The following is a 23,341-nucleotide window of genomic DNA, read 5'->3' as shown; positions in this document are numbered from 1 at the left end:
CAAGTGGTTACCATGATTGGCAACTTTTAGATTATTGCTAAAATTGGCAACAATTATAAGTCACCACGAATTGCCAACCCGAGAATTTCCACAGGCTATAAGTAATTTAAACAACTCATTAGTGATCAAATGTGACCTTGCAAATTTAAAAATATGTACACACTTATATAGTATACCATAGACTTTTTGATTGTGGGTTAAAATTCCACTATTGGCAATAATTTATACAGAAGCACTTTTGTTTTGGCTTTCTTACAATTCATTATATCTAACCCAAACCCTAACTAACCACACTAGTGAATTTTCCTAATCCTAATAGCAATCTCCTAACTGTACTAGTAATCCTGTTAGTAAATTTCTAACTCCACTAGCAAAGTTTCTTAATGCTACTATAGTACATTTCAATATTTCTTCTAAGCCTTAATACCACAATTGGCAAATTGCTTACTCTAGCAAGGGAAATTCAACTGTGAGTATTGGTTTATTTATTGTTGCATAAATGGATTAGGAAATTTGTAGTTGTCACATTTGTTTTGTAAGTTAACAAAACTGGTAAAAAATGTTCCACAACTGGCAAAATAATACTTTCCAGAATTGGCTTAATTGTTTACCAAAACTGGTATCAAATCACAGAAATCTCTTCCCAGTACTGTTTTGTGTATGTACAAATGATAATGTAGTTACAATATTATGTATACTGTATATGTGTTGTAGTGTGTGTCTGTTAGTGTGTATGTATACAGTAATTATATAATTGTTACCTCACTTATAAGAGTTAACTACGATGAACAAAACACCAACCAATAATCAACAATCATAATCATGTTTTGTCACACAAGATACCATATAGTGGGAAAGTTTCAAGGGATGAAACTTTCGCAAAATACGATTTTCACTTTTTTAAATTCATGAAAGTGTATAGAAGGCGGGTAATAGCTACATTTATAAACTGAAACATTCCACGATTATATTTTCATGAAGTTATCATCACTTGCAAAATTCGTGAAAGTTTTGTCCCTTGAAAATTTCCAGCTATACGGTAGTGTCATACAGATTTATGTTGAACCCATAAAACAAAAAAAATATTTCAAGAAATTACACTATATCTAGTTTATAGTCTACTTGAAGGAAGATGCTATCATCTTTGAGGTACTGACATGTGGGAGTGATCTTGAGGAGGTGTTCATTGGAAATGAACTGAAAAGCGTATCATATGTACCAGCTACTTATCTTCCCTTTAGTGACCCTATTATGACCATCATCCTGATACTCCCCATTCCCTAAATGATGTTCACTGTTACCGATCTGGTTCAACAACTTCACCTCACAATGTCCCTTCACTGGCCACCTTAACTGATCATCATATGGACCCTTCATGAGGATCAGACCCACTGTCATGTAACCACTAAACACACCAGCAGCATAAACATACAAATACATTTTGTATCCCTTGTGATGAGTATAGAATGAGTCACTGTACCAGTCAACTTTATCACTCTTCTTCTTGTTAAACTCTGACATCTTCACAATCACTGGAACAACTTGATCACCTGATGATAACTTTGATGCTTGATAGCTAACAGTGTTGTACCAGAATATGTTTGGGTCAGTTATTAACTGTTCTATTTGTTGTGTCTTCTCTTCCAGCTTAGTTTCCAGTTCAGTGATCCTCTTCTGAGCAGCAGTTTCAATCTCGGTGATCTTTGTTTAGAATTTGGTCTCCAGTTTAGCTAGTACCTCATCAGTATTGGTAGCTAGAGTGATGTGCTCCTTTTCAGCTTTTGTAAGATTTTTAGTGAACTGACGTGTGGCAAAGGACAAGTGTTCTTCCATCTTCTCCTTATTGTGTTTCTTCTGATCCTTACGAGCCATCCTCTCCTCACAACCCACCACATGATATTCACACCGGATTAGCTCCAGTGGGCACATCTTCATGTGTTCTTCAACATCACCTCTTGGGACACTACCAACCTCACACTTGTTGGGACAGGCTATTGGGAACTTGGGACATTGTTCCTTGTGTTCACCCTCAATAAACTGATGTTCTCCTGTAATGTGGCAATACTGACAGTCAACCTTACGACGTACACACTCATCCTCAACATGACCAGTCAGATATTGTCGTTGTAAACACTTTCCACAATCATTGGAGCATGTCACATCTTCAAATTGACAACCATCACTGTTTCCAAGGTGATTGATGATGTCGTTCACTTCACCCTGCCACTCACATCCTTTCTCCTTGTTACTACAGAACACATGAAGACTCCTGATAGCTCGGTCAGCTTGTCTGTTGCGAAAAGTGACAAATTCTTTATCTCGACAAATGGGACAAGCTTTAGTAATGGCGATAGATTTCTTCACAGCCTCAAGACAAGACTTACAAAATGTGTGACCACAACATTCACTAAGATGAGGCTCTCTACTCGGATACTGACAAATCTTACACACAAACATATCTAATGGAGTGTCTACAAACTGATATTCGTACCCACCCCCGCCATTGAGCGGGGTGGCTATTGCCATTCTTTCTCTCCTCAGTACAACACCTGATAATGGTAATCACGGTGTAATATTGCGGTAGCTACAGTCGATTGATTGATTGCAGAATTCTTGAAAAAAGTATGCCGTACCGTGAATGCTTCCGTAAGGCTTGTGAGTAAATTTTATTGTCCTTGCCACGGATTCAACAGCAGTTGAACCACACTATTATTTTTCCTCAGTCCGGCTGATCCGGCGTCACTACAAATAGTTTTCCAGCCCACGGAATGTTCAGTATTGTTTACGGCAAGGGAAGAAAAATTTCAATAATTCTGCAATTGACTGTACTGTTAGGCGCAATCTGTGAATTTGCGCTGCGCCTTTTGTGAATTCATAAAATGCGCAACAATTTATAAATTGCGCACTGGTGTCGTGCTGACTGACTGGGTGCCGAGCTGGGTGCTGACATATGGTAAGGCGAGATGCGACACAGTACAGTTGTATCGGTTTCCGACCTATCGTCGTTCCAAGTGTTGGCTCACGAGATTTCCTCGTGGCAGTATATGCGATGTTTGAGTTTCACTATGAGTAAATAGAGAAGATACTGAGTTACATTGAAACCTCAGAGGGTCACAGAGAGCTATTTGAAAGGTTCTGTAGAGGAAAATATCTTGATCCCTCCAAAAGCAAAACAGTATTAAACGAAGAAGGTGCATTAGATAATGCACCTATCAATGTCACGCCCCACCTACCCCAGGTCGGACAGTGGGTGGGGATTTGTAGGGGATTCGCCCCCAGGGTAGGGGCATTTGCAACACGAATAGCATGCATACTTGGCCATATTGTTAGTGATTCCCGGGATAAATAATACGAATTAGTAGAACTCAAAGCTGTCCCCAGGGGTGGGAATTTGTCATCTAACATTTGCAAATTCCCACCTCTGCTCGACCTGGGGTAGGTGGGGCTTGACATTGATAGGTGCATAACAGACGTTTTGAACTGATGGAGTGGAAAGAAGTGATATTTCTAATTAGCCCTTTCATTACTAAAACAAAGAAGTTTATTTTGTTAATCTACCCGTGAAGTTGGAAGATGTTCTACATTTGCCTGCCAAACAAAGGGTAAGCATATACAATATATGGGGTAAGAAACTAAACCGGCTTTGTTTGTGCCTGCCCTTCACAAAATTCTGTAATAGTGAATGGGAGTGACAAAACTGTCTCTGGCCACCGGTTGTTAGTTGAGAAATTTTATGACGTACAGCGTGTGCATTCAACTGAAAATGGACATGTAGACTACAAGAAAATACTTGCAGATGTATGGTAGTATATATGGTATCATATTCCCAAACATCACAAAAATTTATAGCCGCTAGTCATAAGACACTAGATGTCGTGGAGATGGGTGGTTAATTATATAGCGATATTCTATACTGAACAACTAGTCCAGTTCCCAAGTTTGTAATAATGCCAAGCTGTTGTGAAGGACAAGTCAGGCTGGATTTTAGCTGATATTTTTGCAAGAGACCAAACCTTTGTGATCCCCATAGGCATAGCAACCACCTATCAATTTTCTGATATATTGAGTTTGCAAAAGATTGGGACACTCTAATAGAACAGTCGTTTGTTCTGATAGAGCAGTCAGTAAGTGATCTCAGAAGAAATCTGTAGGGGCATGCCTCCAGACCCCTTAGTAAGACCATGTGTGTATTTTGCACATGGTACTTAGCTTTACAACTACCTGGAACAGACCCCTTGCTATGGGCTTGATTTCTTCACTGTTCAACGTTACTTGGTACCTTAATTTGGCATACCGCAGTACATATATTGTGAACATCATGGACCTACTTGAGTCTTCCTTTACTGACAGCGAAATATGTTGATTTGTGGTAGCTAGCGCCATGTAATGGCTTCCCTGCATGTGGAACAGAAGTTTTCCGTATTTTCTGTTACTATAGTGACTGGAATGATCACAGAGGAGCTTCCCATGCAATGCTGTGTAACTGGCTGAATATAGCTGAAAATGAAGTGTGTAATGGCCTATTATTGTTGGGGGCACGTTCAGATGAATACATGAAGTATAGTACCTGTTTCAGTTAGCTATTTGACTTTACTCTGTTTGTGCAGACTACCCACTTAGTGAAACTCAACTAGTTTACATAATCCTTTGTTTAAAATGAAACATATTGAAATACATTAGACTACAGTAGGCCAAAAAATATTATAATTATGCACCTATTAATTGCTTCAGCAAACAGTTCAATATACATCATCACATTCTGTGTACTCATTTGTATCATTAAGTAAACATGTACGCGTTTGTTCATGTTGCGGTAAAATGTATCTATATTGTTCTAGTTTAAATAGCTTCTGGGGGAATAGTTGGATTTCTTCGTGAATCAGTGAATTTCTTTGTTTGTATATACCGATGAGTCATGATGTGTCACAGTTATTATAATGTTTGTTTATTTAGAATCATTGGATTACTATTGTCATTCTTGTGGAATGATTAGTTTGGATGATGATACGACTGATATGCATGGTGAGGTCTAGTTATGCAAACAAATTGTGATGTTGGACACAAGATGTACAATGCACCAAACCTTGTGTGCTGATATACATTTCATTACTGATGCAGCATGTGCAGTGTTTGTATGTGCTGGACAACTGCTAGAAAACTAAAACATGCAGGCTAGACTGTGCCCATCAATATCAGCAGCTACCACAAATGCTGTAGGACAATACTGAGAGTAGAGATTTTCAACCTATCTAATTTTCATGCATATTTTTACTAATCAAATTACACACCTCCAGCAAACGTTTGACGAGCTACTGTTATAGTATGTCGTAGCCAAAGGTTCGTACTTCGTAATGCACTTTACCGAATTAAATTTCATGCAGTATTTATTTAAATACGCAAAATCAAAGTTGGAGAAATAAAATTCCCCATAGGGAGCCCATATAAAAATAATCGTACACAAAATTCTATGAGAGTTTACGGCACCAGTTATAGTCAAAAGTTGTTGAGTTTTCCTCAAGTTTCTGTGGCCGGTGAGGCTGAAAGAAGTAATCCTGGGCAAAATAGACATGCTGATTTCAATTCTGCCATCCGTATTTTGGTAAAAGACGTTTTCCGGTGGTTCACAACGAAAATATGTCTTGTAAAAAAGGTATACCACCATTTAAGACTGTTCAGAACCCTTGTTTCAACCACCCTGGCATTCAAGGCATCCATCAGCATCAATCCAAGTGTAGTTCGAAAATGAGCAGCGTGTTGTGTTGGATGGAATTGCTTTATGGACCTTAATAAGTATTAACAAAGCCACTATGGATATGTTTGTATCAACAGCACACCTGATAACAATTAAATATGAAACTTGTGAAGTATGTGAAATATTTACTCGCATATTCATAAAAGCATAGCTATGTAGCTAGCTTTCCTCTGCCAGGGAAGAAAGGAATTGCCGACTGGCTAAATTCAAAACCAAATCTATAGCTGCACCAAGTTCAACAGCTCTGTTATGCTTGACCTTGGTATAAATTTTATTAACAGTTGGAAACAATTGCAAAAGGAAATAAAAACTTCTGAGGTTTTAGCTATAGTAGCTACAAAATGATTTAATAACACGAAAATAATTCCTTTCACATGCATGTATAGCTACTCTACTCAGACTGGGAAGAGTTAAGGGAACTGGCTTGGAAGTTTTGAAAGGATAGGAGACCAGCCCTATAATGGCACACCCATATCCAACAATTAAGCGACTTTAAAAAAAATATTTTTTTTATTCACAATATACACACGTCTACACTGGAAGCAGGTTTTCAAGGCTCTGTATAACTTTTAAACCTTTCCCCGGTTCTAGCAGGAATGGCCAGCATGACATCTACTTTCACATAAAATGTAACAGCTTAATACGGCCTTTTTCATGGTACAAAGTAGGGGGTTTAACATTACACATAAAACCATTGGCAATGAAAATATTGGCTCACCCCAACAATCCAGGCGCGAACTTTTTAACGAATCCCGGTTATACAAGGCTAGATCGCTCCTTGCTTGAATACTACCGTTCGTGACGAACGTTTTACATGATACAAATAATTTTATAAAAATCACCATCTCAATCCAATAGTCGCATACCCCGACTGAGCACTGATTATTAGTGACGCGTGCTCTATATTACGTGGGCGAGTTGCAATGGAGAAGCATTCCGTTCTTGAATGTTTGTCAATAGGCCTTGTACATCATGCCATAGATAATATACCTACTGACAGTAGGTATATTATCTATGATAATAACACGTTAAACTATTTTGATCACGTGATCCAACTTTGTATTTTGTACATGTAATCAAATAAATTTTTTTTTTAAAAATGGTCATTATAAAAGTTTCAAGTTAGCTGTTTGCAGTTCTCCAGCATGTAAACCTGTGGAAAAAACAGTCACATTTTAATTGGTGAGTTTAAAAAATCTTTATCACACACACACGCACACAATCACACTCACACACACTACACACACACACTACACTACACTACATATTTACTTAAAAATAAAACACTACAAGCTAAATTTAAATTAAATTCTTGATCACAGATACACATTTCCCTTGTTGCTATATGTGGTGGACCACAAAATCAACCCTTACCATACCTTACTACTGGTATGGTAAGGGTTGTTTACATTAGTTAATTTTGTGGTCCACCACATATAGCAACAAGGGAAATGAGTATCTGTGATCAATTTAATTTAGATTCTAATATCATAATTAGATGGTCAGAACTACCTTTGTCAACTAGAGATGAACTGATTTTTGGTAAAAATCAAGGGGTAGCCAATGCCTTGGGACTCTTGTATGCTATGTGAGAAATCCAATCAGAAATACACAAATATTTTAGAAACCAAATCCTAAATCCAAAATCACGTAAAAATAATGGAGAAAGTGAGTTTAACAAAGTAGACAATGATCGATCATGAATAGCTAGAACAAGATGTAGATCAACAACTGTACAGGTAGTTACTAGTTAGCAAGCAATCTCACTAAATGCTTTTAAAATACATAAAGATTGGGACTCTCGTACACACCATTTGGGTGCTTTGCGTGGGCGTTGGCAACCCCTCTGGTACACCATTTCAGTGTTTGCTTGGGCGTTGGCTACCCCTCGGGAAAAATAAAAGGCTATACAGAAGCTGAGCCTGTACAGAAGATGAGCCCTGCACAGCTACGTGGGCTTCTTTGTACAAAGCATACACTCACCTTATTTGCACATTGCCCAATCGTCATCATGGATGCTTTCACCTCCCACCGTGTACTAAAGTACGAATAGAAACATCATTAAATAACATATAAAGCATTAATATTATTATAGCATAACACAGCAGCACAATATTACAGCATGATAAACAAACCAAAGTATTTATACAGAAAACTATGTCATAGACATTTAATCGTATTTGAGCAAGGCCATTTTAACGAAGGCGCAAATTGTGCATGGGCGGGCAATTCATTACATTCTGTTCGCTGTTTATAACTATCACCGGCAAACTAATGCATATACACGTATATATTTAAACAGTTGCATGATACTTATAGACTGTTTTTTCACTGTTTTTTCACTGTCAACCACTTCTTGTGCGTGGGCAGCCCACCACCCCTCCCCTCCACACCCTCCCACGCACGCACCCACTGACTACTTAAGTAATTACATTGTTACATATAGTTAAGATTATAAGTGATTAAAATTGGTAGTTGGAGGTTTAGTTTGGTGACATCTGGAGCATGGACATAAGTAATATAGAGTGCAGTTGTTATTCTCATCAAAGTTTCTCAGGAAATTATCCCACAGATATGATTTCAGTTTAGATTTCAGCAAACAAATTGACACGTTTAAGCCTAGAATTGGTATGGCATTCCACAGGGATGGTAGCTATAGCTAAACAATGAAAATAAGAATGTTGTGATATGTTGTTAAGATGTTGAGGTAACAAGAGTTTGTTGCTGGAGCCTGATCTAGTATTGGTATAGAGTTGAAGGCGATGCAGTTAGCTATTTATGTTGAACTGATTAGTTGGTGATTTGATAGATTTGATAGCAAACAGTATGTTTTGAAGTTCTAATAATTATGTACATTAAAGGAAGAAGCCTTGGGTTTATTAAACGGTTTTTGTAACAACTAGTGTAATCGTTCAAGATGTATTAGTAGTGGCACGACGTTGAATTCTTTCAAAATTTATGTCTTTCATTAGGTGAGGATGCCAAACTTGCATACAGTAGAGTAACTGTGATCTTACCAATGATACATACAGTCTAACCAATGTAGAATTAGGTGCATGGGTCATGGGGGCAAAAGTATGGCAAATTAGTCCAAGCAAATTGTTTGTATGCACGAGCGGTGATGTCTTTGTAATGTTTATCCCAACTTAGGTCTTCAGACTCATGATAATTAAGGGGGCAAGCAATTATGTCCTATGGCTTCTGTGAATAAAATTATGTGTTTGTATGAAGCTGTAAAACCAACATAGACACTGTTCTCCACCTGATGAATAAAACATGTTTTAGTTGAGACATTGAACTTCGCAAGAGAGTTAAATGGCTCATTTGATCAAGTACTCCAAAAAATTACTTCCATACTTTTGTTACAAATATGCTTAGGTAGCAGATGACAAAGGTTAAGAAGTGTAGAACCAAAACTGTGAGACTAGATCCAAAATTTGTAGAATTCCCATTCTTTAGGTCTAAAATACTAAACTGAGTCTCTAGTAAAGTCAGTACTTCTAACTGGAGATGGCAATTTTTAATCACCACAAACACATTTGATACAAAAAAAGAATGAAAGGAAGCACAGATCAATGAAAACACCTTGTGAAGCCATAGGAATTAGTAGCATGCCCACTTAATCCGAGATCTTTATGAGAATTGACATGAGGTAGCTACAATTGAATTGGACATAAAATAAGTGGTGTTGAGTTTACGTTTGAATGATAAATGAATAAATTTTTTAAGGCCAGGCAAACTTGATTACTTGTTTCTCATCCACAGAAATTTGGATTCAGTTTCCATGCGGGTGGGAGGTCATTTTTCATTATTCATTATTAAAGAAAACCCTCTAAATCAGGTTGTCTGTTACATAGATCAGCTAAAGCCTTTTACAAGCTGATACTTAAGTTTTATCACCATTTCTGAGGTGCAAGAGACATTAAGCTGTGCTTTAAAATAATAGCCAGCTCTCGCAGCTAGGCACTTATAATTATCAATCAATAAGTGTCGTGCGAAGAGTGGGCCTGGCCATGCGAGACTATTCATTTACCATGAATATCCAGACTTCTTAGCATCAAAATACGTGCCGTGACTGATAACAGCAATAATGAAATTAGAGGCGGTGGGGTAAAAAGGGATGCAGGCAGGGATGAGAAACAATCAATCAAGTTTGCCTGGCCTAAACTGAAATCCAGATCAACATCCCTTGACCAAGTTAAAAGAGCAGTGCCAGTCATCTTGAAGAGCCTTCTGATCAGAGGGTGTTCTATCATGAATAAAGCACTTGGCATCGTCGGCAAATTTGAGTAGTTGGCTTCATGAATGTAAACTAAAAACAGCAAGGGGCATGCAAACTACTACCCTGTGGGACACTAGAAACTACTGGAAGTAGCTAAATCAGAATAGCAGTTGTTGATAGAAACCCTTTGATAATGATTATTATCATACTAATAATATACTAACCTCATGTAATTGAGTTATTGCTTTAACATAATCTTTGAGAGTAGCAACATGATTTTTCAAATAATGTAGTTAATGTAGTCATTATTAAAGACATTATTAAAGACTATACACTCTTGGTTGTGCAGCCATCACTGTCACTTGCAATAATCCTGCCATCATATACCACTATACAATGGAGGTATATAAAATAAAATACTGCGTTAAGGAAAATGTAGTGCGATGAACACCAAAATGGGATCCACTCCAAGACCATAAAACAGGCAAATATTCTAATGCTGGCTGACATTGATGAAATTTATTTGTGAATTTTTACCCTCACATTTTTGTGAAATCACTCAAATCAGCCACTCACAGCAATTACAAAAATAATATTATTTACTCTTCGATAATAACCTCACTATATAATACTGATAACTTACTGGCCACACAGACTCAATTTCAATCACTATAGTATGATACCCTTTTGTCCTGGATACTGATGGTATTGACCTCATTTCCCAAAGATTCTCCAGACTCGTGCACCAATTTTGTGTCAGCCACTACACCAGATATCTATTTACCATTCTTCAACATGCAAGTATTACTGCAATCTGGAAGATCACAAGGTTGTCCCATTTTTTTTTAAATCGATGACAAAACCTTGGTTACATAAGAGCTATTGACCAATTTCTTATTTTTCATACACCCACGGTACTTTAGCGATTGGTATTTGATAAAATAGTTAATCATTTAGTTGCTTAAATTGGCCCATGTCAGTTTGGTTTCATAAAGGAGCTTTCACCTTACAACAGCTATTAATATTCTTTGACTTCTTGACCAACAGTCCAACACATTTGATACTATATACTTGGATATGTGGAAAGCCTTCGACTCTGGCATGGGTCATCAACTCATTTGGCATCACTTGCATTTTGTGGTTGTGGTTCAAATGTTATCTCATTAACTGAGTGAGCTCACCTTGTCATCATTGGTCCAGTTATCTGGACAGTGTGGGTTTAAGGGTTAAACTTTAATCTGTGAAATGTTCATGCTGAGGAAAACGCTAAGGAGCTATGAAATAAATGTTATTCCAAACAATATAATAAATGCTGATCTTCCAGCATCATTTGATTGCTGGTCTTGTGTAGTGGCTGGGATGATAATACTGTACTTCTCAGAAGTGGCACTGTTCTGTATCTTCTATTAGAGTAGTTAAATGGTACTCTATAAAGGAGTGTGGGCTTCACTTATCTGAACACTCTTTGTGATTGAATTACACACAGATGTTTGGATAATGGCACCAGTACAACCTTGTACATGTACAACCATAGAATCAATCTTGTCATTAAGGTATAATATAAGCATTTTACATTTTAGATTGGAGATGATCACCTAAAGAACATGACCCATGAAGGTAATACCACTGAATCATTGGAAAACACTTAGCTCAATACTCTGTGAGCTTATTCCATTGTCCTTTTCAAGGATATATGTTTTTTTACTATTGGCCCTTTTGTGTTGTAATATGTTCTATCTGTATTTTTCTTTATTTATAGATTCTATCACAATTTTTAGATGTCAGTACAAGTGATTGTTGCCTGCACCCAATTGGTTAGTAAGTGGTGTTGCTAGGTAACCAATATACTGCCATTTCCCCCACAGCTCTACAAGGTGTAGACCTGGGATGACCACACTGGTCTGGACCGTACAACGTGGCCCAAGTTATGTTAGATCATCTGTGTTCAGTGAAACCTCTTAACAAACTTTATGAATTAAGATCTCGATAGAAAACACCTCCATAAATATTTTTGGTCCAGCTCCATACATCACTACTGAAAGAGGACAACCTTTATAATTGTAATAAAATCAGTCTTTTATGGAGGGGTTCCAAACTACTTTTATGGTATTACTCTATTTTAGGAAACTAGTTGTTCATGGTGAATGGAATGAATTGGCTGTTCATGTTGCCATGGATATGTTAGTTGTTATGGACAACATGGTAAGTACCACCACACAAATAAAGGTCATTTATACTACAACTGCAATACAAACTAACCATTGGGTGGCCACATTACAGTACAATTTCTCTCTGTAATTAATGGACATTATGGACTGAGAATTTTTGGCCCATTATTACTACATTGTAGTCTGTTATGGAGCCAGGTATGTTGAATACCAAAATATTTGTCCTTATTAACCATTATATTCAAGGTTGAATGTCTGACTGCTCTATTACGGTATCTCTAGCTCTTGCAGCACTTAAAAATCTCTTAAGTGGCTTTATTTTTAAAATCGTAGGCAACTGTCTTGCACAGCATAATTCATACACAAATACTGACTGTATTTATTCCGTCTATGTTTAGGTGGTGGAACTAATAGTCCAAAAATTCTACCTTGGCTCAAACAAGAACAGATCACAGCCCCCAATAGTCAATAACATTAGAGTCATTGTTCGTTTTGTCTCGTTATAGGCAGTTTTTTAAAAATAGTTGTTCCAATACTGAATAAAGACGGGGTTAGAATAGGTAGTATTGGAACACTATTTTTGCTGTGTTGGTTGGGTCAGTAGTAGCTACACCACACATCTTGGGTATCAGTGAATGTTTAGTCAATTTGAAAATGGCCACTCACTTCTTAGTATAAGCCCATGTGTTCTCCTTTTCAGTCATTTAGTGAAGATGTCCACATCATTCCAATGTTGATTTTGAGTACATCCTAGAGTTGTCCCTATCCATTCCATCAAGTGTTCCACCATTAACAGCAAGTCTAGTGGTCCTGCCATTGAACCCTGATCTTAGATAAGATGCAGTATGCTGACGGACTAAAGGTTTGTATATGTAGTGGTACTGTATATGAAGCAAAAATAAACTGTCTCATTGACTAATTTTATACTTAACTAGTGATCAACAATGAGTGTAGTGTTTATTTGTGATTTGTCCCAATTAGTTAGAGCCATCGGTGGAAAGCCGAGACATGGCTATAAAGGTGGCGTGGTTAATTTCCAATGACATCACACCACAAGCCACATCCCTCTCTACATACAGGAAGCTGCTAGCATACTCACACTACCTGACCAATGGTCCACTCAATCACATCCCAGATATCTCGTATCAATGTCATAGTCCTGAGGATCCAGAAGAGGTTGATCATATGTCATACCCCTATGATGTACTACGTGTGATTACACAATAAAACATGACGCCTGAAATTAGCATTGTTAATATGAAGTCCTGTCACATTCATGAGAAGTATAAACAATGTAGCGCATTTGTTTCTTAGTTATAAAAGCCACGCAAAGTGTTGGGCAGCTGAAAGAAGGGCTCTGGGAACTGATGTCGATTCACACATTAGTACTGAGGTGTCAAGGTTCAGTTGAACTTTTCTTTGAGACCACAAGATGTTTGATGACACGTGACCATCCTCCTCTGATGAGGATTAGTGATATTGATCCATCTATGCCTTGGTAACCAGCACATGTCAGCCATCTTGTATTTGGTGTGTTTGTAGGGCTTCTTTGTAACAATGACCGATAACTACATGAGCTATACAGCACTTTGAAGGTGTGTGTAAACGACTTCTATCATCTGTTCTTGTTCACCTAAGCTCTTAACAACTTGTGTTACACAGGTCACCTACCTATAAACATTAGTAGCACTGTATGAATCTCTCAAACACCAGAGTTGTTTATTGAAAAAGCAGTTTGATAAAATGAACCTGTAGCTAATATTTATGCTAGTCCATCCTTCCTCCTCCTGTTACTATGTTGTGTTGTTCTCACAACAGAGTAAAGTGTTGTCACACACACCAGCAATGTTTGAGATCATAAAAGAGACCCTCCATTTTGGAACCAGCTGAATATGGACAGAGAAAGTGTACCTTAAAAAGAATGTGAGTTTGTTTAATAATTGTTAAAAATCACATTTATAAGGATTGGTAGACAGTCCAGATGTGAGATTTGTAGTCTTGTCCATTCCAACGTTCCTTATAGTGGAGCCTACAAACAGTGACGATGAAGGATTTGAGATCATCGAATGATCAACCAGCAACAAATAAGATTTTACCTTTTGTTCTACCTGTACGTGGCTTGAACAGCAGCAACTCATAAGTTTCGGTGATTTGGTGTAACAACAAATTGTTTATGATGTAATATACAATGACATAATCACCTTCCATGACTCCATGTCTAGTGAAATGATACATTGATTAGTGCTGGGACGTTGAGCCTGACCTGCTTGATCTGCTATAAATGCAAAAGACCTGATTAATAAGGTCATTGTAGATTAAGGTTACCTGTGTAACCCAGCCAACCTGAAAATCACATGTGTCATTAGTGTGCAGAGTAACCTGGACCTGCTTAATAAGTTTAGAAAAGTTAAACTATTGCTTCATGCCAGAGTTACTAGCTGCTGTACCAGTATGAAACGTTGTGTAGAAAATCAAGTTTAGGATAGTGGTCATGTACAATGAATCAGTGGACAGAAAAAGCAGAGGAGTTAGTTTGAATATATAGTCAATGAGTCCAACATCATTTTTCGATTGTGAACTTTTAAAACTTAACACTTGTGGTTAAAGATTGTTTACAGTGGAGAATCAAATACTTAAACTATAGATAATATATCCCCCTGGATTGGAAACTACTAGTAAGCGCCACTGGTTACAGGCTGGTTTTATGCCCCTTTCTCTGGGGGAAACAAGACTCACCATTGATAAAGGGTTCTTTCTCAAGATGTTTTGGAAGCCAACAGCAAGTTTCAAGGTAATTGGCTCTTTATTGTGCAAACAGTAGAAGCGAGATGTGATGGTTTGGACACATTCAAGGAAAACACCAAATCCCTGTATGGTACGCCCTTTGCACCCAGACCATACCATGGAGCATTATTTGATGACTTCGTAGTATAAATTGTGTAGCAATACTGTTTAGAATCACAGAGAGAATGTGCTTCCAGTTTTGCCAAATATACCATCTCAAAAACCTGACAAAGAAGTTATGGAAAGGCGTATTATTTAGCCTAAGCCATTCTTTATAGCATAGTTAACCTTGTGATACTTTCTTTTTCTACCTACAGAGCTTAGTTTAGCCAAGAATGTGCTTCCAACAAAGCATGTAGTCCGCATTGTAAGACTTTCAACCAAAAGTGACGTGAAGTGGTCAGACTCACCAAAGCAATTATCATAACAATTATCATAACACCACAAGTCATTTTCATAACAAAATAAAGTTGTTAATGCCACCATTCTGCTGTAATAGGATTAAATTTGTTGAGGCGCGAAACCAGCCTAAGGACACTGGTTCTTGTACAAAGTCTATGAGCGCATGGTGCAGTTTCCGATCCAGGGGGGTATATTATCTATGCTTAAAGTGAAAAGGGGAGGGAGGGGCGTTCATGTGTGCAGTGTTGGGCAAGTTACTTTTAAAAAGTAACTAGTTACATATTACATATTACTTGCAGCTGAACTATTTAGTTACAGTTACATATTACCCATAAAATAAAGTAACTAATAATATTACATATTATATTACTTTGTGTCCATAGCCTTAAGCTGTCATGTGTGAAACTACCACCTTATCACGTGACACGATTGCATTGTTGGACAATGTGCAAGTCTTGATATAAGTAAGAAGCTGGTGAATAAGCCTCATTTAGTAGGCTTCATTACTTCATTGTGGCTAGGCGTTACTCAGTGGGTTACTAACGAAATTAGTAACTTCGTTACTTTTAGTAATATTACGTAATATTAGATTCGTTACAGTAACTATATTACTTAGGTAACGTATTACATTTGCAAGTAAAGTAACTTGAGTTATATTACCTGTTTTTATAGCGTATTTCGTTATATTACTTTGTTACCACAAAAGTAATAATATTACGTAACGCGTTACTCCCAACACTGTATGTGTGTCAGTTTATATGGAGTTCCTTGACAAAATTCTCTAATAGACAGTCATTTTGGTGTTTGGGATAATTCACTCTCCACTGATGGGCTACACTAACATGTCAAGGAAGAAGGATTGAACAAAAGCTTCATACCATTCAAAATTTGTATACTGTAATCTGCCTAGCAGTTCTTGTGAGCTGGACAATTTTATTGATAATGGGTGACAAACAATACTCTGTGAAAGTGTATTTCATGACTTGCTCAATTCACACAATTCACAAACACAGTTTATACTATACACAGTACCAAGAGTAAATTATGTACTCACAACAGTACATATCAACTGATATATACAAAAGGAATGACACTTACGTAGAAATATATATGGTTGATTATCAATCACCTGTACCCCAGCTATCCCCTCCTATTGAACATGTCATCTTAACAAGGTGATCATTAATTGAGAGGCTAACCTTTATCAGAAATGAAAAGTGGGAAATATTTTCTACTGTCTGTGCAAATGATGTGGGGTGAGCTAGAAACTCCAAGAAATGCACAAAGTTGTGTAAGATGACATCAATGGCCCAGCATGGATTAGAGTTCACGTTTACCTCCCGACTCATTACATGCCTTCCTCAGTTCAATCAGAAGATGGTTGACATCTTTAGTCATCACTCTTTGTAAGTCCAGACTTCCATATCTGTAACAGGTACCATAGCAACCACTAATGATTTAATCATAGATATACAACTCTTATTATAAAGAGTCGTATATCTATGGTTTAATGTAGAGGCTGCATCATAATTTATACAGTATGATGTTTTTCACTACCATAAGTGAAGAAACTTAGTTTAGCAGGACTACAATTTGCAAAATTGATCAGTTAAGCCAACTCTACTTGCATAGCTAATATTGACTGTCTGCCAAATTTAACTACCATCAATTAACATTTAAGTGTTACAAACCACTTGCTATGCAGTCCTAATACACACTTACAAGAAATCAACAGATGGAGCACTGTGAAATGTCTTGCAAACTTTACTGCCAAGCCAAGACCAATCCACCCGTTCTAAATCTTCTGATTCATGTCCTCTCAACATTTTCAACTAAACACATGACACATTTCATTATGATACCATTAAGCTCTTTAAATTGAAGAGTTGAATTGGGGAGAGTATACTGCCCCGGCATAAACTGTCCCCAGTATAACCTGTACAAATGTTAAGTTCAAATACCTCTACTGGTGATAGAGAAGTGTTGATAAGGTCAAGCCTTTATTATGAGAACAGACCACTATGAGGTGTTATAGTGTGTTTGCTGAATGTACTCCAGTTAGATACTCTCCTCATACAAATAATTATTATGAACTTATGATTATCAAGTACATACAATTTTCTGGTTGAACACTTGAGGGTCAAATGTGATGATGTCTGTCTTGATGTTACGGAGTTGCTCTAATGCCAAGTCCGACACTAAACTGATCACCTGAGCATCAAGATCTGCCTCCCTCGGCCCGATCCCTACATACACCAACTAGTATCACAATATGTACAAGGGGTGATGTGGACACCTTGAGACCAACCAATAGTGTTCTGATTGTCAAGGTTTCCAGGTAAGTTTATGTACTACGGGATACTTTAGGACCTTAACTAAGTGTCTGGATTATGTAGGTGTCCTCAAGTGTCCACATTAACAGGTTGTAGCATAAAGGAAAGTTTAGGATTTGGTGGAATTAAAGAGCTTTGCACCAATACAGTGGAACATGACACCAAGAAATTTAGGTTAATTTTTATTGTAGTTTTCTTTTCAGAAGTAATAATGTATATGGTCTGTGACCAAACTCTTTGTCTTTATTACTGTACACTAATTTCTTCTCCACACTATTAAGTTATGACACTTACCGTGTGTGACCACATGATTACACAGGACATCACTCAGCCCCTTATTTCCAGGAATAATCAGTTTCTCTCTCTTCTCTACAAAGTGAAACATAACATGTTATCCCCAGCCACTCCAGTGGTACACCCAGCAGTGTTGAGGTGGGGAGATAATGCTGAATGGTACATATCACAAGTGGTTACATGCTAATAAGAGATATATATAGCCAATATTGAAACTTGCAAAATGGTAGACACTGATAAGTGTGTATATAGTATCTGTAAGTGTGGCTAAGCATTGGGGAACACAACATTATGAACTACTATGCTTAGTATAGTACCCAGTGAAGTATACATCACATATTAACAAGGAAACCAAAGGGAGGCAATCTACACCTGCAGCTATACTAGTGGACAATTATTCCTCCTTCAGTTATATATTAAATCAGGGGCGGATCTAGAAATTTTCCAAGGGGGTTTCAGGTTCTCTGGAATTGCAACTTCAGCCTAGCTGCAAGTTGAAGACAAAAAAAAAGTCACTGAATGCTGTGAAGGTGATTTCAAAGGCAAAAGTATGAAATTTTGCCAATAGAAAAAGCCATAATATAATACAGTATGTATAACTCTTTGTAATTTTTATCACCCAGGGGAGCGCTATTTCAGAGGGGGTTTCTGGAAACCCCAAAAAAACCCTAAACCGCCCCTGTAAATGTTCACTAATATAGCTGCAGGTGTAGATGGCTGCCTTTATTTTGTTACTTTTTATTTTTTGATCTCTACTGAATTATAAAATTTCTAATTTTCCCTACACTTGTTTGTTTATCGTAATTTATGACTAGTGCATAGCTACTGTATCAATGGCACCAGACCTAATAATACAAATTTCTAAATACATACCAGACCCCGACCATCAAGTACAGAAAAGCAACAAGAAAATGTTGCATTGTTTTTAGCTCACTATAGTTACAGTGTTACGAATGAAGAACAGTACAAGAAGTGCCTCTGAATCAATCCAGTCACAACAAAAAATTAGACTATAGAGAAGCCATACATGCTACCCATGAATCAACATCTACGCAGTAGTGGAGAAAGAACAAAGGAGCATTTACCTTTGTCAACTTATGCTTGGTTCTCACTTTGACAAATAGTTAGTAAATTGTATTTGGCAAAATAAATTTTGGCGAACTCAAGCTCAAGCTATATGATTAGCAGGTTGAGTAAATTTGCAAAGATTTTCCGAATCCTTCTGCCAAAGTTTTCCTCTATAGGATAGGGTACAAAGCACCATTCATAGCCACTCCAGGAAAATTGTAAAATTAACGAAACAATTTTAAACTAGCATAGCCTTGTATAGTATACCTAAACACTTAGTATTTGAAAATCTGTCATAGGATAGTGGAGTTATATATAAGCAATTTTTAAAAATTTCTCTTATTTATTCCATTGGACAAAGTCCTCAAAAATAGCACAATAAATCAAATTCTCATAACTCCACTTTGCAAAAGTATTTTCAACTTGTGTTTTCTGATGTAAATATAAAACTGGATGGCATTAGGGATGCGGCGATTATGCTGGCATAATTTCGGGCGTAATAGGCATGTGTGGAAATCAGGAATTATGCTAGCATTTTGAGGTGATTATAAAGCATTAACAGTAGGAAAATCTGCAGATTGCGTAATTCCGTTAAAAAGATCGAGATATACTCTAATAGAGCAGTCAGAAACTCTAATAGAACAGTCACTGAACATTATTTTACTTTAATAAAGCAGTCACATTGAAATGAAATACTCTAATACATCAACCAGCTAAAGAATTGAAGACTATTTGAAGCTTAAACATCAATGAAAATGTTGTGATACAGCAATAAACTGGCATTATTAGCCAATTATGATGGCACAATTTTGGGAATAATGGGCAATTCTCAAAAGCATAATAGGTGATTTTTTGAGCACTGCTCAAAAGCATAATGCTCAATTTTAGGAGCATAATAGCCTCATGCCATCATGGCATGCAATAAATGTTGGACTAATGGCTGTGGTGGACTGTGTAGCTCTTTTACACAAAGTTTTCTGGGAACAACATAGTGCTGTATAGTCAAATGACCACTCAGCAGGATGGAAGCTAGAGAAACTTGGTTTACAGTGATGGGGAACTCGAGCTTAAGAGGAAGACGTTCACCCATTGAAGATAGCAATCAAGGTTAGCACTGAAATTAGTTTACATGTTACAAACACTCGTTTACTTTTCAATCAAAGAATCATTGGCTATTATATCTGGAAGGTATAGGGTAGCTATGATAACTCTGAATTGCTAGCTTAGCTAGGCCATGCCTATTGAATCTTATGCCTGACTTTCATGACCCGAAATAATAATGATAGTCATGTGATACAACCTACAGGATTGGCTCATTTGTAGTATAATTGTTTGACCCACTAAACATATTTGAAAATCATTTCATTCAAATGTCTTACACAATATTTATGACCAAATCAAATTTTCACCATAGGTGTCATAGAAGTGTTTAGTTTGTTATGACAACTTGTAATGAAGCCAAACTACACATGTCTGCTCTTATTGTCACCATTAATCATCTGATGGCTGAAATTTTATATTCTCTTGAGAAAAATCCAATTATCTTTTTAAAGCTGTTTTCTCAGGGCTCAGCTCAACTCGTTATTACTCGTACATACTATATCTGAACACACTCAGGTCCCAGATAATAGAGGGACCACTGTACATGTACTTTCATATTTGTCCAATAGAGATTTGTGACTGCTCTATTAGAATATTTTGATATTTTGCTTTTAGCTATGCAGTTTATCTAATACCTTTGAAGTTCAATTAGGTCTCAAGACTCTAAACACCCTTCTGGGCGTTTCCCTGTAAAGTGTATGCTAAGCATCTTAAAAGTACTGGTTTAACCACAACCTATACTTGAATATCATGTTTTTGTCAACCTAGCAGAATGAAGCATGGTGGAGGGCAGCTGTGAAAATGATGCTGGTTGGTGGATGGAGTTTTCAAGGTACGATAGTTTAGTGAATACTTATTGAGTGTTAAGGAATAATGGAGAATCTTAGAACTCTTATAAAGTTTAAACAAAAGTTATACCCAGATTCTATTGATATCTCCGTATTAATTTTCATTGCTTCCAGCAAGATGATCGATGACATTTGTTTGCAACAAGTTTTCTTGCTGATTATAGAGAAATTCTCTCTATCAGTCAAATTGTCAAACTGGATATAGTGAGCTCTTTTCACCACTGGATCCTCAATTCCTGAGTGTTATTATGAAAGAGAAAAGAGGACTGTCTGCTACTGTAGAGGTGCATGACAAGGCCATTTCTTCTGCTGTTAAGCAAATAGTGGCACAAGATTGGGTCACTTTAGCACCTACGCATTTAGCTACTTCAGGAACTCTGATACCCAAGTGAATCGTGTAGCCTTGGTCATCAGTTTAATGAACTGTTCGACAGTGCATACCCAAATATCAAATAACCTTTCAGGGTCTTCATCAACAAGCTTCAAAACTACTACAGTTGCTAATAGCTTACCTTGCCAGGGATGAATGCAATAACACCTCTCTTTTTCATACACCACTGCCACTGGTATATAACCTCACCAAATACAGTACATCCTGGACACTGTTTGATTTACAACAGTAGCTACTAGTACTCACTCTTCCCCACCATGCACACTCATTATCCCATTAGTAACTTATTCAACACATAGATGGTGTATTTCCCACATAATTATTTGAGAATGTGTGAATTTCATAAACTATATACAAAACAACAATGCGCTCATATACCTATATATATATACATAGAGCCTGGTTATATGTATGCTTCATATCACATCACAAAAATTAGTGTTGTTATATTCTTATAGCTACCTGTAGAAATTTATGGAGATTTTACTGAAACTTACAGAATTATTTATAGCTTACACAGAAATGGAGATACACATTATTAAGTAAACACATGTATTTCCAGCTATAAGCCCCACAAATGTTACCTCATTTTTTTGAATATATGTAATATTAATGATCTCAAGTCTTGACATAGGCAGTTCTCCAGTATCTATGTCCCAAAGCTTGCTAGTTAACACATTATAAATAAAACAGAAGTAGATGGATGAAAGTATGTGACCGGGCCTGCTATAATAGGGCACATTGATACATAAAATCTCTATTGAACAATTTAAGAATCAAATCAATCATTTGTAATTGCATAAATGCCCCCACCCCGTGTAAAGCCTTCGCTTGTGAAGTAGACATAGCTAGTAATAATAAATAAAAAATAAATAAATTTGCCTAATTTTTAAACATTTTATACCATCATGCGCATGCTATCATGTGTGTATGGTCACACAGTTTTAGCCATTATTAATTTAGTTAGGTACATACGTATATATATATACAAATCAAGCATATGGTTATATGCTGGGGTGCAGTAGTTTGTGCTTACATATTCTGTTTTTGCAGGCCCAGTTCAAGGAGCAAATATGTAACTTGTGCAATGCTAAATGCAAGGCTTGGATGGTTGGATGACTTTGATATAAAAATCCATCCACACTATACATGTGCATCTATAGTACATTATGTATATGACTGGATTTGACAAAACCAGGCTTCCATACACATCCAACACATCAACTGTAACTTGACCACTCAGTGTTATTGACCTAAAATTTCACACATTTCTTCGATAGCTTTATAAAAAGGCATGTCAAAATTTCAAACTGATATAGCTAGTGCTCCAAAATCATACATCTGGTTTTGTCAAATCTGGTCATGTTTATCAGTTAGCTACACATGTAACTAATAACCAGCACATTGTTGCTAGAGTCAGTGTGCATTAGTACTGCTTTCAGAGTGCGTCATGCAGCATTATCACACCCATGTTAGTGTGTCATAATCACCAGTTTATCTATAGTGCATACTTGTTATCATTAGGAAAGGTTTTCTTAACATATTCCAACATTTTGTCAATGTCATTACACTTGGATGACTCATTAACATTCATCTCTGCAATCACTTGAAGAGTGTCATAACCACAAGCTATGAAGATGTTCTGGATGTATGGTGGCAGTTTCTGCTGCATCAGTGTGATGGAAATTTCAGCCTGACTGGATATATTATAGCTATCATTGGCGGGCTCACACATCCCTATTGTCTGGCTTGCTCCTTCTGCACTCATCCCCCTATAGGCTCTACAAAAAGCAGAAATCGTGTTAGGTAACTTTTTAATAGTAAGGCCACTCCAATTTGTTTTTATGTTTCTGGTCATCTGAAGTTTGGTTTTAGGTGCGGGCGGGCGGAATTCAGCAACAAAGCAACAATGATGTGACTGCTCAATTAGAGTATTTTTGTGATTTTCTGACTGTTTTATTAGAGTATATCGATCTGT

At 37.0% G+C, this 23,341-nt stretch overlaps 2 protein-coding genes and 2 long non-coding RNA genes across 10 annotated transcripts in view; 2 read left to right on the top strand and 2 right to left on the bottom strand.

The window, feature by feature from the left end:
- The window catches only part of LOC136241075 (uncharacterized), a 22,750-nt gene extending 8,381 nt beyond the window's left edge, over positions 1 to 14,369 (top strand). Inside the window, exons 1-11 of one of the 7 annotated variants that reach the window (XR_010694145.1) lie at positions 2,877 to 3,602; positions 4,954 to 5,022; positions 11,555 to 11,591; positions 11,734 to 11,788; positions 11,840 to 12,034; positions 12,098 to 12,176; positions 12,843 to 13,004; positions 13,124 to 13,162; positions 13,222 to 13,737; positions 13,961 to 14,065; positions 14,119 to 14,369. This is a non-coding gene — a long non-coding RNA (uncharacterized lncRNA). Of the gene's footprint in view, positions 1 to 2,866; positions 3,603 to 4,953; positions 5,023 to 11,554; positions 11,592 to 11,733; positions 11,789 to 11,839; positions 12,035 to 12,097; positions 12,177 to 12,842; positions 13,005 to 13,123; positions 13,738 to 13,960; positions 14,066 to 14,114 lie in introns of those variants that run through there. The other 6 variants (XR_010694144.1, XR_010694147.1, XR_010694149.1 and 3 more) reach the window with 6 other exon arrangements.
- LOC136241073 (TNF receptor-associated factor 4-like) lies at positions 998 to 2,781 on the bottom strand. The gene has a single exon (XM_066032246.1). It carries the CDS (start codon positions 2,524 to 2,526, stop codon positions 1,708 to 1,710), a length of 819 nt encoding a protein of 272 aa, XP_065888318.1. The 5' UTR covers positions 2,527 to 2,781; the 3' UTR covers positions 998 to 1,707.
- On the bottom strand, positions 6,802 to 23,341 carry LOC136241074 (uncharacterized). The gene is made up of 9 exons (XM_066032247.1): positions 22,875 to 23,341; positions 17,956 to 18,030; positions 17,444 to 17,574; positions 16,528 to 16,754; positions 16,427 to 16,478; positions 14,239 to 14,417; positions 12,809 to 14,171; positions 7,736 to 7,790; positions 6,802 to 6,905 (listed from the first exon to the last, which is right to left on the bottom strand). Exons 1-4 carry the CDS (start codon positions 22,951 to 22,953, stop codon positions 16,719 to 16,721), a joined length of 321 nt encoding a protein of 106 aa, XP_065888319.1. The 5' UTR covers positions 22,954 to 23,341; the 3' UTR covers positions 6,802 to 6,905; positions 7,736 to 7,790; positions 12,809 to 14,171; positions 14,239 to 14,417; positions 16,427 to 16,478; positions 16,528 to 16,718.
- On the top strand, positions 18,593 to 21,715 carry LOC136241076 (uncharacterized). The gene is made up of 3 exons (XR_010694150.1): positions 18,593 to 20,130; positions 20,893 to 20,956; positions 21,087 to 21,715. It is a non-coding gene; the product is annotated as an uncharacterized lncRNA (long non-coding RNA).

Source organism: Dysidea avara, chromosome 12 (assembly GCF_963678975.1).
Source record: "Dysidea avara chromosome 12, odDysAvar1.4, whole genome shotgun sequence".
Classification (NCBI taxonomy): domain Eukaryota; kingdom Metazoa; phylum Porifera; class Demospongiae; order Dictyoceratida; family Dysideidae; genus Dysidea; species Dysidea avara.
The sequence above is the reverse complement of the archived record's forward strand: the minus strand, read 5'-3'. Positions and strand labels throughout refer to the sequence as shown.

Excerpts from the sequence above, each read along its gene's own strand:
- LOC136241073 (XM_066032246.1), bottom strand. The coding sequence starts at position 2,526 with ATGGCAATAGCCACCCCGCTCAATGGCGGGGGTGGGTACGAATATCAG.
- LOC136241074 (XM_066032247.1), bottom strand. The coding sequence starts at position 22,953 with ATGTTAATGAGTCATCCAAGTGTAATGACATTGACAAAATGTTGGAAT. Across the intron at positions 17,575-17,955 it reads TAATCATGTGGTCACACACG|GGATCGGGCCGAGGGAGGCA; the intron begins GTAAGTGTCATA and ends TGGTGTATGTAG. Across the intron at positions 16,755-17,443 it reads AAGTGTTCAACCAGAAAATT|ATATGGAAGTCTGGACTTAC; the intron begins GTATGTACTTGA and ends TACCTGTTACAG.